Source organism: Sapajus apella, unplaced genomic scaffold (genome assembly GCF_009761245.1).
Source record: "Sapajus apella isolate SASKATOON/1434 unplaced genomic scaffold, GSC_monkey_1.0 scaffold15, whole genome shotgun sequence".
Classification (NCBI taxonomy): Eukaryota; Metazoa; Chordata; class Mammalia; order Primates; family Cebidae; genus Sapajus; species Sapajus apella.
In genome coordinates this window covers 31,353,929-31,367,992 of record NW_022436955.1, presented here as the reverse complement: position 1 = coordinate 31,367,992, position 14,064 = coordinate 31,353,929, and the positions used below count along the sequence as shown (strand labels likewise).

The 14,064-nt window shown below is 52.7% G+C and overlaps 1 protein-coding gene across 14 annotated transcripts in view; it reads right to left on the bottom strand.

Annotated features, from left to right (window-relative positions):
• Positions 1–14,064, bottom strand: part of BANP (BTG3 associated nuclear protein) — a 122,591-nt gene that overhangs the window by 30,629 nt on the left and 77,898 nt on the right. For 11 of the 14 annotated variants that reach the window (XM_032284654.1, XM_032284651.1, XM_032284643.1 and 8 more), the window contains 2 exons: positions 13,879–13,950; positions 11,299–11,337 (listed from right to left, as the gene is read on the bottom strand). In XM_032284654.1, coding sequence (XP_032140545.1) covers positions 11,299–11,337; positions 13,879–13,950 — 111 coding nt within the window. The remainder of the gene's footprint in view (positions 1–11,298; positions 11,338–13,878; positions 13,951–14,064) is intronic. The other 3 variants (XM_032284649.1, XM_032284653.1, XM_032284641.1) reach the window with 1 other exon arrangement.

Below are 14,064 nucleotides of genomic sequence, written 5' to 3'. Positions count from 1 at the left end.
CACTGAGTTAGTTAGAGGACACCCGACCGGGATCCGCACTGAGTTAGAGGACACCCAACCGGGATCCATGGCTTGCCTTGGTCCCAGCAGTCTTTCTGTGTGTCGATGGTCACAGCGTGAGAGCAGAGAAAACACGCGGTACGCAGCTTTCTCGACACGAGTCCAGTGCGCGCAGGGTCTCAAGCACCCGCACCCCCGCACCCTTGCACCCCCGCACCTTACGGAGACACTAACTTCAGCACCTTCATCTCTGAGGTCAGAATCTGTTGTGAGTGCCCGCCCAACACCGAGAACACAGTTATAATCAGCGTCCTTTCTTTCAGCCCCTTCTTTCCTCAGTAACTGAAATCCAACGTCCCGTACGTATACTGTCTGCACTTTATTTAATTCTAAAATTGTGCTGCAATCTCCTAAATGCGGCTGATGAGTTATTTCTCCAAATGATTAGATACTTCTGAAAAATTATTTTTAGCTGGCTAAGTCTTCGATCACACCTAATTAATCAGAACCATAGAAAGCGTACCTCTTGCTATTTGAACTCTGTTAACTGAATATCCCCTACATGACATACTGAAATTTTTGCTCCTGCTTCGCCGTCCAATCGAAAAACTGTTATGAGAAAGTCACGGCCAACTGCTGAAGCCACACAGGAGTCAGCGGACCCAGCGGGCCTTGGTGGTCTTCAGGCAGGTCTGCGTGTCCCATCACCCATGGGCTTTCCTGCCTTCCCCGGGGGCACTCCCCTAAGTCCCAGTGTTTGCTTCTGCCAGGCTCCTGAAGACCCTGCTAAATTTGACCCAGGGTCAAATTTAGATCGAATTTTCACATTTTTTTAATAACAGTACATGGTCACAGCAGTGTAAAAAGAAAGCACAGCCAAATTCAACTCGTGGGCACACTACTGCCAAGAACACCAAACAGGCAGGAGTTCGCTGTGCGCTACGTGTCTGCGTCACTGGCGTCTCCAGTCCCCTGAGGACCTGAGCGCAGCCTGCAGGAGTGCTCCGCGCCCTTGGGGAGGGTGGCTGTTCTGAGCAACAAGGAGGACACTCGGGCCGTTGACTAAAAACATCCAACTCCAGTGGGGCCACACCCTGGATGACTGCTCTCCTGTGCGTCGTCGGGAAGAGGCTGGATCTGAGCAATGGGATGACACCTGCAGCCATCCCAGCTCACACCCCCGGTGCGATGGCTGAAAGAATAGACATGCACCAGGTGCCCTTTGACCAAGTCTGACGGATGCGCCCCGGGCGGATGCAGGAAGCCAGCTCCTCGGGCGCCCTCCCTGCGGCCCCCGCCCCCGCCTGACTCGCACAGCCAAGTCGTGAGCACCCTACAGCCTGCGTGCCGCAGCCCTCCTCACCTGGGAAAGCTCTACTGGCTCCCTGCCGGGTCAGAGTATCCGGCCATCAAACTCCTTCCTGAAGCTCACCTCCCAGGCGTATGGGGCGCGTGAGCCCAGAAGTACGATACTGCCGGGCTATGCTTTGTGGGAAATGTTTATGGCAGCCCCCACTTCTGAAGTTCAAATTCAAATCTTCAAGTTGGAAGGGGGTTCAGAGATCCTCTGGTCCAGGTATCCCACCTTCCCAGGGGAGCACTTAACCCCCAAGTGACACTGCACACAGGACAGCCACAGCCCTGGGCGCTGCTCTCCACACCATGTGAGCAGCAAGCACAGACGTCTGTCCGTCCACTCCACGGGCCTGCGCCTTCCTACCACCTTTGCTAACAGAGGAAAAAAAGTACTGTAGAAACAAACGTTTCCTCCCATCTTTAAGAATACCATCTTTGTGCTGGAATCCAGCGGCCAGCACGTCCTCACCTTCCTCCAAAGCCAACCAGTGCTGGGAGGAGCACGGGCGTCATTAGGCTGGCACTGTCCTGCAGGTAGCCAGACTCCCAATGCGGAATGCAGGGTCGGGTGTCTCAAGTCTCAGATTAGTGGCCCTCACTAGAGGCCAAGCTTGGGATTTTAAACAACAGAAACAAGGCCACCTCCCGCCCAGGACCACGCGAGCTCACCAAAACATGTTCACATCATATGGATTTTAAAGAACACAAACAGAACATGGTGAAACCCCGTCTCTACTAAAAATACAAAAATACAAAAATGAGCCAGGCGTGGTGGCGGACGCCTGTAATCCCAGCTTCTCAGGAGGCTGAGGCAGGAGAATCACTTGAGTCCAGGAGGCAGAGGTTGCAGTGAGCCAAGATCACACCACTGCATTCCAGCCTGGGCAACAGAGTAAGACTCAGTGTCAAAAAAAAAAATTGTAAAAAAAGAACACAAACGATGCCACCACCAACCCAGGAATGCACGAACTCGCAGCTACCTAAGATCACTAAAACATGCTAACGTTACATTCAGTATTTAATAAATCATTTTATTCAGATTTCAGAATGAACTTTATAATCTAGATTGCTTTACAGAGATGAGGTTCAGATCATCTGCTTTAAAAGGTTCAGTCCTGGTGAACATCTTAACAAGGGAATACTTCCCAGTTAAGTAACACTTTAAGCATACAGTTTTAGAAGAGTATCTCTAAAATCACACACACACATTCACACACGCAGAAGGTGGAAGGGAAAGGCCCCGCTTCGCGTCGGGAGGCTCTCAGAGCAGCAGGCCAGTACCGTCACTCAATGAGCAGCTGCTGCTCCTCCTACGTGTACCGGGAAAGCCTGTCTCCAGACCGCAGCCCGCCTACTCCCCACTTGAGTGCCAGTGCCTGTGTGGTCAGTTTGTGAGGATTTGCACCACCCCTCCCTTAGTGCTGGAGTGTGGACGACACCAGTCACGGGTAGTCCAGAGCCTGGTAAGTCCCAGGCAGGCCATGTGTGCCCAGCAAAGCCCACCAACTTCCTGAGTGGTTGCTGCTGCCACCCCACTGCCATGAAGAGGGCACGGAAGCACCAAGAAGTGACGCGGCAAGGCTCACACCTGTAATCCCAGCACTGGGAGGCTGAGGCAGGTGGATCACGAGGTCAGGAGATCGAGACCATCCTGGCCAACATGGTGAAACCCCACCTCTACCAAAAATAGAAAAATGAGCTAGGCATGGTGGTATGTGCCTGTAGTCCCAGCCACTTGGGAGGCTGAGACAGGAGAATCGCTTGAACCCAGGAGGCGGAGGCCTCAGTGAGCCAAGATCACACCACTGCACTCCAGCCCAGGCAACAGAGGGAGACTCCATCTCAAAAAAAAAAAAAGAAGAAGAAGAAGAAATGCCACATCCCCAAGATGACAGACACTGAGGGAGTGGCAGCCCCAAAACTGGGACCCATGGCGACTCTCCCACCCCACCCCCATCCAGTTCTCTCTCAAAAGATCTGCCACCTACAGCCGGGCACTCATCTCTGGCCAAGAAGAGTATTTTAGGAAGCGGCCCCAGGGAGAAGAAAGGCACTGTGGCCAAGTGGCACTGAGGGCGCGTATTCTCTTTCCGGGTCCACAAGGGGGCGTAGTTTCAAAGGCAAGAACTTCCTAGTGCCATACTTCTACCTCCCGCCCCCGTCTCCATCCCGGAGTTAAAAGTCTTTAACTTTCACGCTGCTCACCAGGATAGACTGCCCAGAAACCAAAGGTCAATCACTCCAGCGAAAGTTTAAAGGAACTCCTTTCATAGGACCAAAAACATGAATGGGGCGGGAATATCTCCCAGGTTAAAAGTCCTTTTCCCCGACATCTGGGCGGGCTCCCTCTCTGCATCCCCTCCCACGACACGGCAGGAGCTGCTTTTCGTTCTCCTTTTTCTCTCTCTGCCTAAATAAATCACTTCCTGCAAACTCTTCGGGGTCGGACAGTTACTTAAAATGAGCTCACCATGCCCGATGGGGTCCTCTCCCTCATTTTGGGGTGAGTGAAGGGACAAGGGCCTGGAAGAACACAACCTACTGAGGAGCTGAGCCTCCCCTGTGCCCCAAAACCCAGACTCAGCACCACCCCTCAAATTCTCCACTCTACTCACAGGATCCCCCACCTACAGCTGGTGTGAGTGCCCAACATAGGAACGCTCTGTGGGGGGTGAGGGGAGTGCTTCTCTGCCAGGGGGAACAGCGAGTCAGGCACGTTATGACTGACAGGTGCTGCAGAGGGAAGAAAGGTCCTTCCTGTTGCTGGAAGAGGTCAGTCTGTGGCCCCCAAGGGCTGCTCCCGCTGAGACCCCTTGGCAATGAAAGCCTTCCTTTGGCCCTGGCCTCCCCTGTAAGAAACACTCAAATGCATCCAGAGACAACTCTGTCAGAGTCTTGCAGACAGCGTGGATGGACGTGGACAACCATGGCAAACATTGAGCCACCTTTCGGCCCACACCCACCACGGGACTAACCAACAGAAGGGCAGCCACACCAAAAATGTGACTCGAGTTCTCAGGGAATCTCCATTCTAATGCTGAAGTGACATGGATAATCCTAACTTCATTCTAATGCTGAAGTGACATGGATAATTCTTAATTTCATTCCAGTGCAGGAGTGACATGGATAATCCTAATTTCATTTTACTGCTGAGGTGGCATGGATAATCCTAATTTTCCTGATCTAGATTAAAAGCCCTCAGAACTATGTTAAAAGTTAATTTTTAAATAGCAAGTTTATAATCATTTTTCTTAAACTTGAATGTCACCTTTTAAACAGCTTTCTAATATAATTCAAGAACAATTATCTTTTGATTTATCAAAATATAAGGGAAGAATATGAATATATGCAGTATAAACTGTACAGCTATAAGTGTTTTTTTAAAAATTACCTGATTACATGGGTGCAATGGCACACACCTATAGTCCCAGCTACTCATTACAACTTAGACCTACAAGCTCTTCAAGAAGAGACATGAGCTCGCCTGAGCCCGGAGGTGGGGGCTGCAGTGAGATGAGATCATGCCATCGTACTCTAGCCTGGGCAACAAGAACGAAACTACATCTCAAAAAAATTTAAAAAAAGAGACATTAGCAATCACCTATTCCAGTATTTTTCAAAGTGTGGATTGCAAAATCAATGCAATGTGTCACAGCCAGTCTTCAAAGAGATGAAAGGAAGAGAAACAGAAAAGCAGAACAGAAAACGGAATGAAAAACGTCAGTGGAATCAGCATGCAACACTACCATTCTATGGACCTGTTCTGACCGTGTGAGCGCACACGCGTGAGCGAGGGAGGAATGTTCTGGAACCACAGTGGCAAGCTGCCTTCCTGCCGTGGCTTGCGCAGATGCTGGTGGGGTCCAGCCACACAGGCTGGGTGCACTCATCACTGCAGGAGCACGCGCCATCGGCTGCAGAACACGAGTCGGCCTTTACAGGGAGCCCGCCCAGGTCACACAGCGCTGGCTCAGGGTCCCCATGGCAGCAAAGCAACTGCACCAAGATGCAGGAATGACAGCTCCCCTCCCTGCCAGCCCCTAAAGTGGACAACTGGTCTATCCACCTTTCGCAAAAGTTCCCATGACCTCATAAAAAAAAGCCATCAATTTTCATTTGAAATGCACTAAAAAATAAAGTCATCCACCTCACGGCAAATTTCAATCCTCATGACTTTTAATTTTTAAGGGCTTTTTCAGAATTCTTCTGAAAATCTGCACCAAATTAAAGATTCTATTATCATTAGCACTAGCTGAAAACTGAAATTCCTTAAACGAGAAATGATTTTACGCTCCTGCCACGGTCTGCCTGAACGTACTCTCCCCCTGGGAATCGCCGGCACAGCGACGGCCTCTCCTAGCTCCGGTCCTTTCAGGGAATTCCGGACGCACTGGCCCGGCTCTGATTTACTACACAAGGCCTGTCCTCTGTTCAAACAGATTCTGTAATCCCTTAAGCTCACCACATGGGCAACAGCACCTCTACCTAAACCATTCCGAATTTCTGTGTGATATCCTCATTTGATCTTCCCTCCCAGGACGGCAAATGATTAATTTCAAATACTCACTGAGCAACAAAGCCAACACTAAGGGGCTTGTCCAGTAGAGGAAAATGCTGCCAAACGCCTGGCACCTTCGGTGAGGCAGGAACAACAAAAGAAATCAGCACAGTTTTCATCAGCTTATGAAGGAGCCGTATTTCCAGAACTCCAGTGTCAACGAAGAAGCACCCAGAACACAGCCACAAACGTATCCCAAAAGCCAAAGGCCCAGGCTCAGGTCCACGCAGCTCACCCCAGGGAGCTACCCATGCCAGAAGCTGTGACCAGAACCACTGCGTTTTAATTTCAACTCCAACGGCACAGGCTGTACGGCTTCCCCCGAAGGCAGCAGGTTAGGTGCGGATGAAGCGTGATGGTGACGTGGTGCAGGGTGGGAGGCGCACACGGTAGGCTCTGCTCTATAAAGCCCGAGGCAGACTCTTCACAAACACGCTGAGGCCCCTCCCAAAGCAGCCCGAACGCTTGTTCTTATGTAAAGTTGTTATTCAGGAGGCAAGATAATACACCACCTTAGAAACCAGCCAAAGTGGTTGAAAACAATTTTTTAAATGTTTTAGTTTTTTTGAAAAACTATTGCATTGCACACTGTGTTTATTTTGAGACAGGCTCTTGCTCTGTTGCCCAGGCTGGAAGGCAGTGGCACCATCATGGCTCACTGCAGCCTGGGCCTCCTGGGCTCCAGCTAACCCCCCGTCTCAGCCTCTTGAGTGGCTGGGACTACAGGCGCACGCCACCAGACCTGGCTAATTTTTTAGTTTTTTATTATTTTTTGTAGAGACAGGTTCTCGTTCTGCTGCCCAGGCTGGTATCAAACTCCTTGGGTCAATCAATCCTCCCACCTCGGCCTCCCCAAAGTGCTGGGATTACAGGTGTATACCAGCACAGAACAATTCTGTTTTAGGGTTCAGCTGCAATTTGAATTCCCACGTTCTAAGGAATCCCTTCACCTCCTTTTCCTTCCTCCAGCCAGCGATGCCAGAACACTGGGGCATGACAGCATAAGTACCTAGTGAACAATAAAGACAAAGAGTCGGAGTGGAAGGGCACCACGGCCAGGCACCTGGCACAGCAGAGGCCACAGGGTCCAGCAGCAGGGAGCAAGTAAGCACTCCCAGACGGGAGGCTGCACAGCACTGGAGGGTACAGCTCGGGGAAGAGGGAGAGGGCACCATGAAGCCAGTGTGCCCCCGCGTGCCATCCCGTGAACCTCTCTGCTGATCCTTCCGATCCTCCTGCCCACATTTGGGGTGCACTGTCCGCTACTGCTGCCCCCAACACTGGTCCCGGGAAGCTAAGCATGGGGGCTCCATCTGACCTCACTGGACTCAGGTGCCCATGGCCTCTGGCCTCACACAGGCAGCGGCACTCACCCGCCCCATGGCTGTGCCATCGCTGTCCTGAGGTCTTGGTGCAGGTGGCTCTCCAGACCCCTCCTGCTGTGTCTCTCAGGCTCTGTGCACTTCCAGTGTACCCAACAGTGCCTGAAATGGACCCTCGTCAGCCTTCCTTAGGGGAGGGCCACGCTCACCTGCAGACAGCCTCAGCCAGGGGAGCCCTCCCAGAGTCACCGAACAGCTGTGAGACCCACCCTGCCTGCGACCCAGCACCAGGTATAAGCGCACACCACGACTGCCGGCAAAGAAGCCAGAGGGTGCAGGTGCTGGGGGCGATGGGGAAAGGAGGCCGAGGCAGCCCTCCTGCACCCTCAGTATCAGAGTGGACAGAGGCGTCACAGCAGAAACTGTAGACGGGGCAGTCCATCTCATGGCAGGGAAGAGGAGCAAGGCCGCTGTGGACACGACACTGGCCACATGGCCACAAACCATGCAGGGCTTCCTATTTTCCACTCAGACAGCAAATGGCAACTGGGGGGTGCGACTACAATCTCTCAATATTTAATTCAAAGAAAACACGACTCAAAGATGGTCCCTGGCAGCTGGTGCCGGGTCACACCAATGCAGCATGATGGCACTTCCCAGCCCAGCAGCAGGGTACCGCAGCCACCAGGGCCCTCCTGGAACTGACGCGGCTGCCGGCTGCAGACGTGGCCTCAAACCCACCGCCCAGCGGCAATCCACAAGCGCAGCGCACACCCTCCCTCCACGGAGCAAAGAAGGCAGGCTATCTTCACAGGAGCTGTCCACTGACTCAGAAATTCATTAACTACAGGAAGAAAGAGCAACAATCATCTCAGAAGTAGAGGAGGAGGAAAACCAACGAGTGTGAGCCCAGCACAAGGAAAGGCGGAGGGTGCAGGGGGCGGGTGCAGGGCTAGGGGCAAAGGCCCCAGCCCCAGGATATAAAACAGATGGCCAGAAGAGGGAAGGCCAGGCCTCCTGGCCACCGTCCTGGGGAGAGTTCTAGCTGCTCTGTCAGATTCTGAGTCTGTTGGCACATAACCATTCTTCAATGACAGCTGAAACTACAGAATTAGAAGTGAATACCAAGCTAATCCTAAGTCAGTGATCTAGAAAGTGGCAGCGGCCGTGCCCATTTCTTTGTGCTCTCTCCTCGGGCTGAGGTGCTGTTCCTTGCCTTCCCCACCCACCTGGAGTGAGCGCCGGCTACAGGGTCTCCTGTCAGCCGGGCCAGCGCTCGACCAGGGCAAGCCAAGGGTACTGGGATGGGGCGGGGAGCTGAGCCATCTGCAGCGTGACAGGAAGGACGCTTCTGAGGTCAAGTCTGGCTGGAGAAGTGAGAGCCCTAGACCCACGTGCACTATCCTCCTGTGGGCAGGGGGGCAGGGAGGAGAGCGAATGGGCCATGTGACCCCCGCACACGGCTCAGGGCTTCTCAGCCTCGTCGGCAACATGGAGGCGAGCGGACTTCTCTGGGCCTTTTGAAACATCCTTCTGTTTCCGAAATGTGCGGTCAGCCTGGAGGACGAAGCCCGCATGCACAGGGTGGAGCACGGTGGGAATGAGAACTGGCCAGATGACGAAAAGAGAAAGAATTTCCACAAACAGAAAAAGAGGGGAAGCACTACACAGCTTTACCAGAAAAGGCAGCTTCAGATGAACGGCTGTTTGTTTAAATCACACAGCAGTTTCCTTCAAAAGAGAAGCAGCAGCCAGGTATGAGATTCCGCCCACTATGCCAAGGGTCAGCACTGGCTTCTCCTGAAGCTGTCTTTGATTTAAGGTCCCACAAATATGACCAGTGATAGCAATCAGGAGGCGAGAAGAACGTATGAGAGTTCACAGGGGGAAAAAACAAAAACAAGCTGTTTATAAATGATCATTCGATGTTTAACATAAAGAGCAGTCAGTACCGCAGCTTTACTCATTCTGCAAGTGAGGCCACTTAGAGAGAGTGGGGACCTGGAGGGGCCCCCGAAGATGCGGGAATGAGCAGCAGTCACGACCCTGCTCCCAGTGAGAAGGCGTGAGGGGCAGCAGCAGTGACGGAGGAACCAGAGACACCAGAACAGAGTCCTGTTCAGGAATTCCAGACAGCTCCTCCAGCGTCAGCCCTCAGAGTCCTTCCTGAACTCGGACCTGTGCTGGCGCTGATGGGCCTCCACGCCTGCTGAGAAAAGCTGGAATCTCTGCCCTCACAATAGAGTTGGGAGAGTTTTATCTGCAATTATCAACAGGAGCACTGCAGCAATCTAGAATAAAAGCCGGGTCTATCTTTAAAATTCCAAGTGGATTTTGTTCAGAGTTAGAGACAGGAACAAAGAAATATGGAAGGCAGCATGCCTCACTTTTCCTAGGAACTCAAGTCCAGCAGTATTTTAACTATGATACAATTTCACCACCAGTATAACCATAAATCACTGTGTTGTAGAAAACGAAGAGACGGACCACTGACTGGGAGTCCCATCCTCTGCTGTCCCAGCTGACCATGAGAACCACAGGGAGAAAGGTGCAGAGAACTGGCTCACACTGCGCCAACCACAGCTTCGTCACCCCAACGGAACGAGGAAGACCACAGCTGTGGATTTAAGACGGTGCATTCCAAGGTGGGGCGTGGGGGCTCACACCTGTCATCCCAGCACTTTGGGAGACTGAGGCAGGCAGATCACCTGAGGTCAGAAGTGTGAGACCAGCCTGGCCAACAAGGTGAAACTTCATCTCTACTAAAAATACAAAAAATCAGCCGAGCGTGGTGGTTAATGGGTACATGCAATCCCAACTACTCAGGAGGCTGAGGCAGGAGAATCGCTTGAACCCGGGGGGGTGGAGATTGCAGTGAGCTGAGATCACACCAGTGCACTCTAGCCTGGGCGACAGAGCGAGACTCTGTCTCAAAAAAGGAGAGAGAGAACAAAAAACTGTGCCTTCCTTTGGCTCTCCTCCAAAGCAGCAATTTCCTATTTATAGGTGAGTCGTGCTACAGGACTACCTGAGGAGACCCTCAGGCTGATCTTTACGATCAAACTTTTCAACTGAGAAACTGACCTGAACCGCTTCTGGAGGGTCTGCAGCCCTCCTCCCAACGTGCCTCTGAGGGGTCACGGCAAAGCCCACAGGATGCACGTGCCCTTCTATCCCCCTCATCCGGGAGGCACCTCACTCCTGGGGTGCCCCGGGCTCTGTTGGGTCAGAGATCCGCAAGGCCCGGCTGTGGCAAAGGACACGGGGCTTCTCGAAGGACAGTGCGCCGTGCTTCTGAAAAACAAGCACGATCTTGCTACGCAAGGAGCTATGTTTATGGTTCTCACTGCCAACTTCACAGCTTTTGTTTTATGAAATGGGAAGACCACCCAGACTCTTTAGCAGTAATCCAGAGTGACGGCTGTCTTCTGACTAGAAAGGGTCCTCACGAGGACCTGGGAACAACACGGCCTCCTCCACCAGCGAGCTGCCTGTTCTGCACTGCCACGCCCTCCCCAGGCCCGCATCGTAGGGGCACATCATTTCAGAAAGACAATTCGTACTGGGGTATTCACCAAACAGTCACTCTGTGTGTCAAGGATTAGAAAGCAGCGAAGTTTGAGAGTTTGAGGCAATACACAGGAGCGAAACCACCTTTTGCTAACAGAGCTATCTGCGCAGACACGACTGCCACCAACATCCGCAAGGGTGTGCAGAAAATAACCATTGGCACGGGGCGGGGTATGTTTCCACCACAAAGCAAAAGCTACCCACAGAGCCGCAAATGTAACCTTCAAGCCCCGCCCTCCCCCTTCCAGGCCTGTGCATTGCCACGGTGAGAAAAGCCAGTCCTGCTGAGGGGCTCACACTGCAGGGCCTTCACACCCTCACCCATCCCGTGAGAGACCCCCTCCCTGTTAGCGCAACGCCCTGTATGTGAGGAAAAGGCCAGGTGTATGGCAGGGGAACTGGAGCACTCACCTGACCGTCCCACCCCTCCCGTGAGAGCCCCACCCCTCGGCAGCGCAACGCCCACAGGTGCGTGGGGCCCGGGGCACTCACCTGACCATCCTGCCCCACGTGGTGGATCTGGAGGTTGCCCTGAAAAGAATCAGAGGAGGAGACAGTCATAAGCAGAAATACACCAAGACATATTGCAGGTCATCTGGGATAACAAGAAAAACACCAGTTCTGCAAAAATTCAACCTCCAGTAGCAAAAAAAAGTCCCAAAACAAAATACTTAAATTTCTAGGTACTATTTTTTATTGTAAAGATGAACAAACAACTCGAAAAGCACTATACCCACTTCCCAACCCTGACCCCTCACGAAAATGTCATTTTTGCTTCATTTTTTATTTTGAAAGAATTTTAGACTCACAAAAAGCAGCAGAGAGGTCCTATGTGCGTGCCGCCCAGCTTCCCCAGTGGGGACACCTTACTGAGCTGTGCGGCATCACGCCAGACATGGGCACATACAGCCCACCAGCTCACTCAACCACAGAGCTGCTAAGAGCTCTCCAGCTGGAAATCCATTTTCATTTGTTGTAAAAAGGAATTGTTTTAAGTCTGTTAGACCCTGCTAAATGTTTATTTTCAGATATCTTGCTTCAGCAAAATAATTTTAAATGAACAAGGTATGAATTTATTGTGATGAGACTGCACACTGTCACTTATCACAAAGCCATCATTAATATGATTAGCAATTCTAATTCCTGATGAAAACAAGAAAGGCAATTACCTACACAAGATGGCTTCAGTTTTGAAAACTGAGAGGACAAAACTAATAATAAAAAATTAAAATTCGAGTAGTATAAAGACTTTTTAGCATGAACTATATAAAAAGCACGTGTGTTGATTTTATTCTTTTGCTGCGTATCAATTTTCCTTCATTTCCAATGACTATAAGGAAATTAAGCACTCCGATGAACTGCATGGGTTCTGGAGTATGGAGTTCAGCCTCCCAGCCCCAGCGTGTCTGTGCCTTGAGAAGTGAACCTTCCCCCGACCCCTCAGAGGCAGCTCGTGCACTGGAAGCTGCTGCTGAGATCCTGCCCCTCGCAGCGGCTCAGGGCTCTGCCCCACTCCTGCAGCTGACCTCCCTGAGCTAACAGGTGTATCTCCCGGCATCCCCACAAAGATGGTCCCTGACCCACCCACAGACACAGAACCTGGCTCTGCTCCTTCCTGGACACTCTGGCCTCCCAGGACTGTCCCCCACCTGCCCCCTGCCCTGAGCTTCCTTCCATCCATCCATCTGCTACACGTTTCTTAGTGCCCTGGTCATGCCGCTGTGTGGATGAGCCCGCTCATTCCCAGGGGCTCACGGCCCCCAAGTAACTTCGTTCCTCCCCTTTCACCTCATCCTCATTCCACCCTTGGAACCTTATGCATGTGCTCCCCTCTCGGAATAACCCACTGGGAACTGCTGGTGTCCAAATTAAAGCCACCGCCTGCAGACACGTCCCAGTCCCTCGTGCTCCTCATGCTCATGCCACAGCATGCATATGTCCACAGCCTTGCTCACGGGTACCTGGGCAGGACCGTCTGGGCACACTGAGAGTCCCTTAAGGCCAGGCCTCTTGCTCCTCTGTTCCTCCACAGAACCTGCACCCTGCATGAGCTCCCAGGAGTCCTCACACACCCGCTAACATCTCCAAGGTCCCCTCAACCTAGCCCCAGGCTTCCTAGTCCCTGTTGCAGGTGTGTGTGGGGAAGCCAGACATCTTCATAACGACACACTATCGTGCACCAAACATAAAGCGGGTGCCACTGTCAAGACCTAGAAACAGCCATGCTCCTCATCCCGCAGAGCGCAAAACGGTCACTCGGTACCACACGTGTATGCTGCTCCATGGCCACAGACAAGGCCCAGCTCGGTGCCCTGTGCCTGCTGCTGCCTGTGTGGTAGGAAGCAGCCCAGAGTCAAAGGATGGTCACCAGCCACCCAGGAGACAGTCCTGCCCTGGCACGCAAACACACAGCATGGAGGCCAGCCAGCCTCGGCTTTCTGAAAGCTCAGACCATCAGTCCTGCCTTCACATTCCACACCCCAACAGCAGCTGAGCCCGTGCTTGTGAGCGTGTGGCTGGGGAGGGCTCCCGAACTTGAGACAGCGGAGACAAGCACAGAACTGGCAGGTCTGTCAAGGGCTAGTACCAGCTCTCAGGACTGGGATTCCCCACCATCCCATGAAGTCGGCACTAATCCCACTGTGGCCACGGGGACACAGGGGCCACGTGGCATATGAGGAGAGCGTATCAGGTCACCTGGCAGGGGCAGGCCACATCGTGGGCACACTGGTGGCCTCCCCAGGCAGGAAGGGCAGGGCCACACAGGGAGAGAAAGGTACTGAGAGGACACTTCCAGCCAGGAGCAGAAACACTGACCTAGGAGGTCTTGGCCAAGCCAGACCAGAAGCTGCAGAGACCAACAGACAGGAGGAGGAGGCAGTGAGGCCACAGAGACTCAGGCCCGCCCTGTGCACCTGCAAACCAGAGTCCCCCATCCTCGGGGGACTGGCCATGGCCCAGGTCCCCCATCCTCGGGGCTCCCAGCTGCCAGCACACTGTGACATAGACAAAGGTCAGGAGCATGCGGGCACGGTGCCTGCAGGGACAGTGCTATGGCGAAGGCAGACTTACCTCGCTGTCCTGCGTGATCTGGACCTGCTCCCCCTGTGGCACCTGGGCGATGTGGAGGTGTCCCTGTGGGATCCGCAGCAAGAAAAGACACCAAGAAGCATCAGAAGAAAATCAAAAGCAAAGGAAACAAGAAACGTCTTCCGGAATGTGTGCTCTGGATTATCTGTTTGCCATTCAAAAAGATAA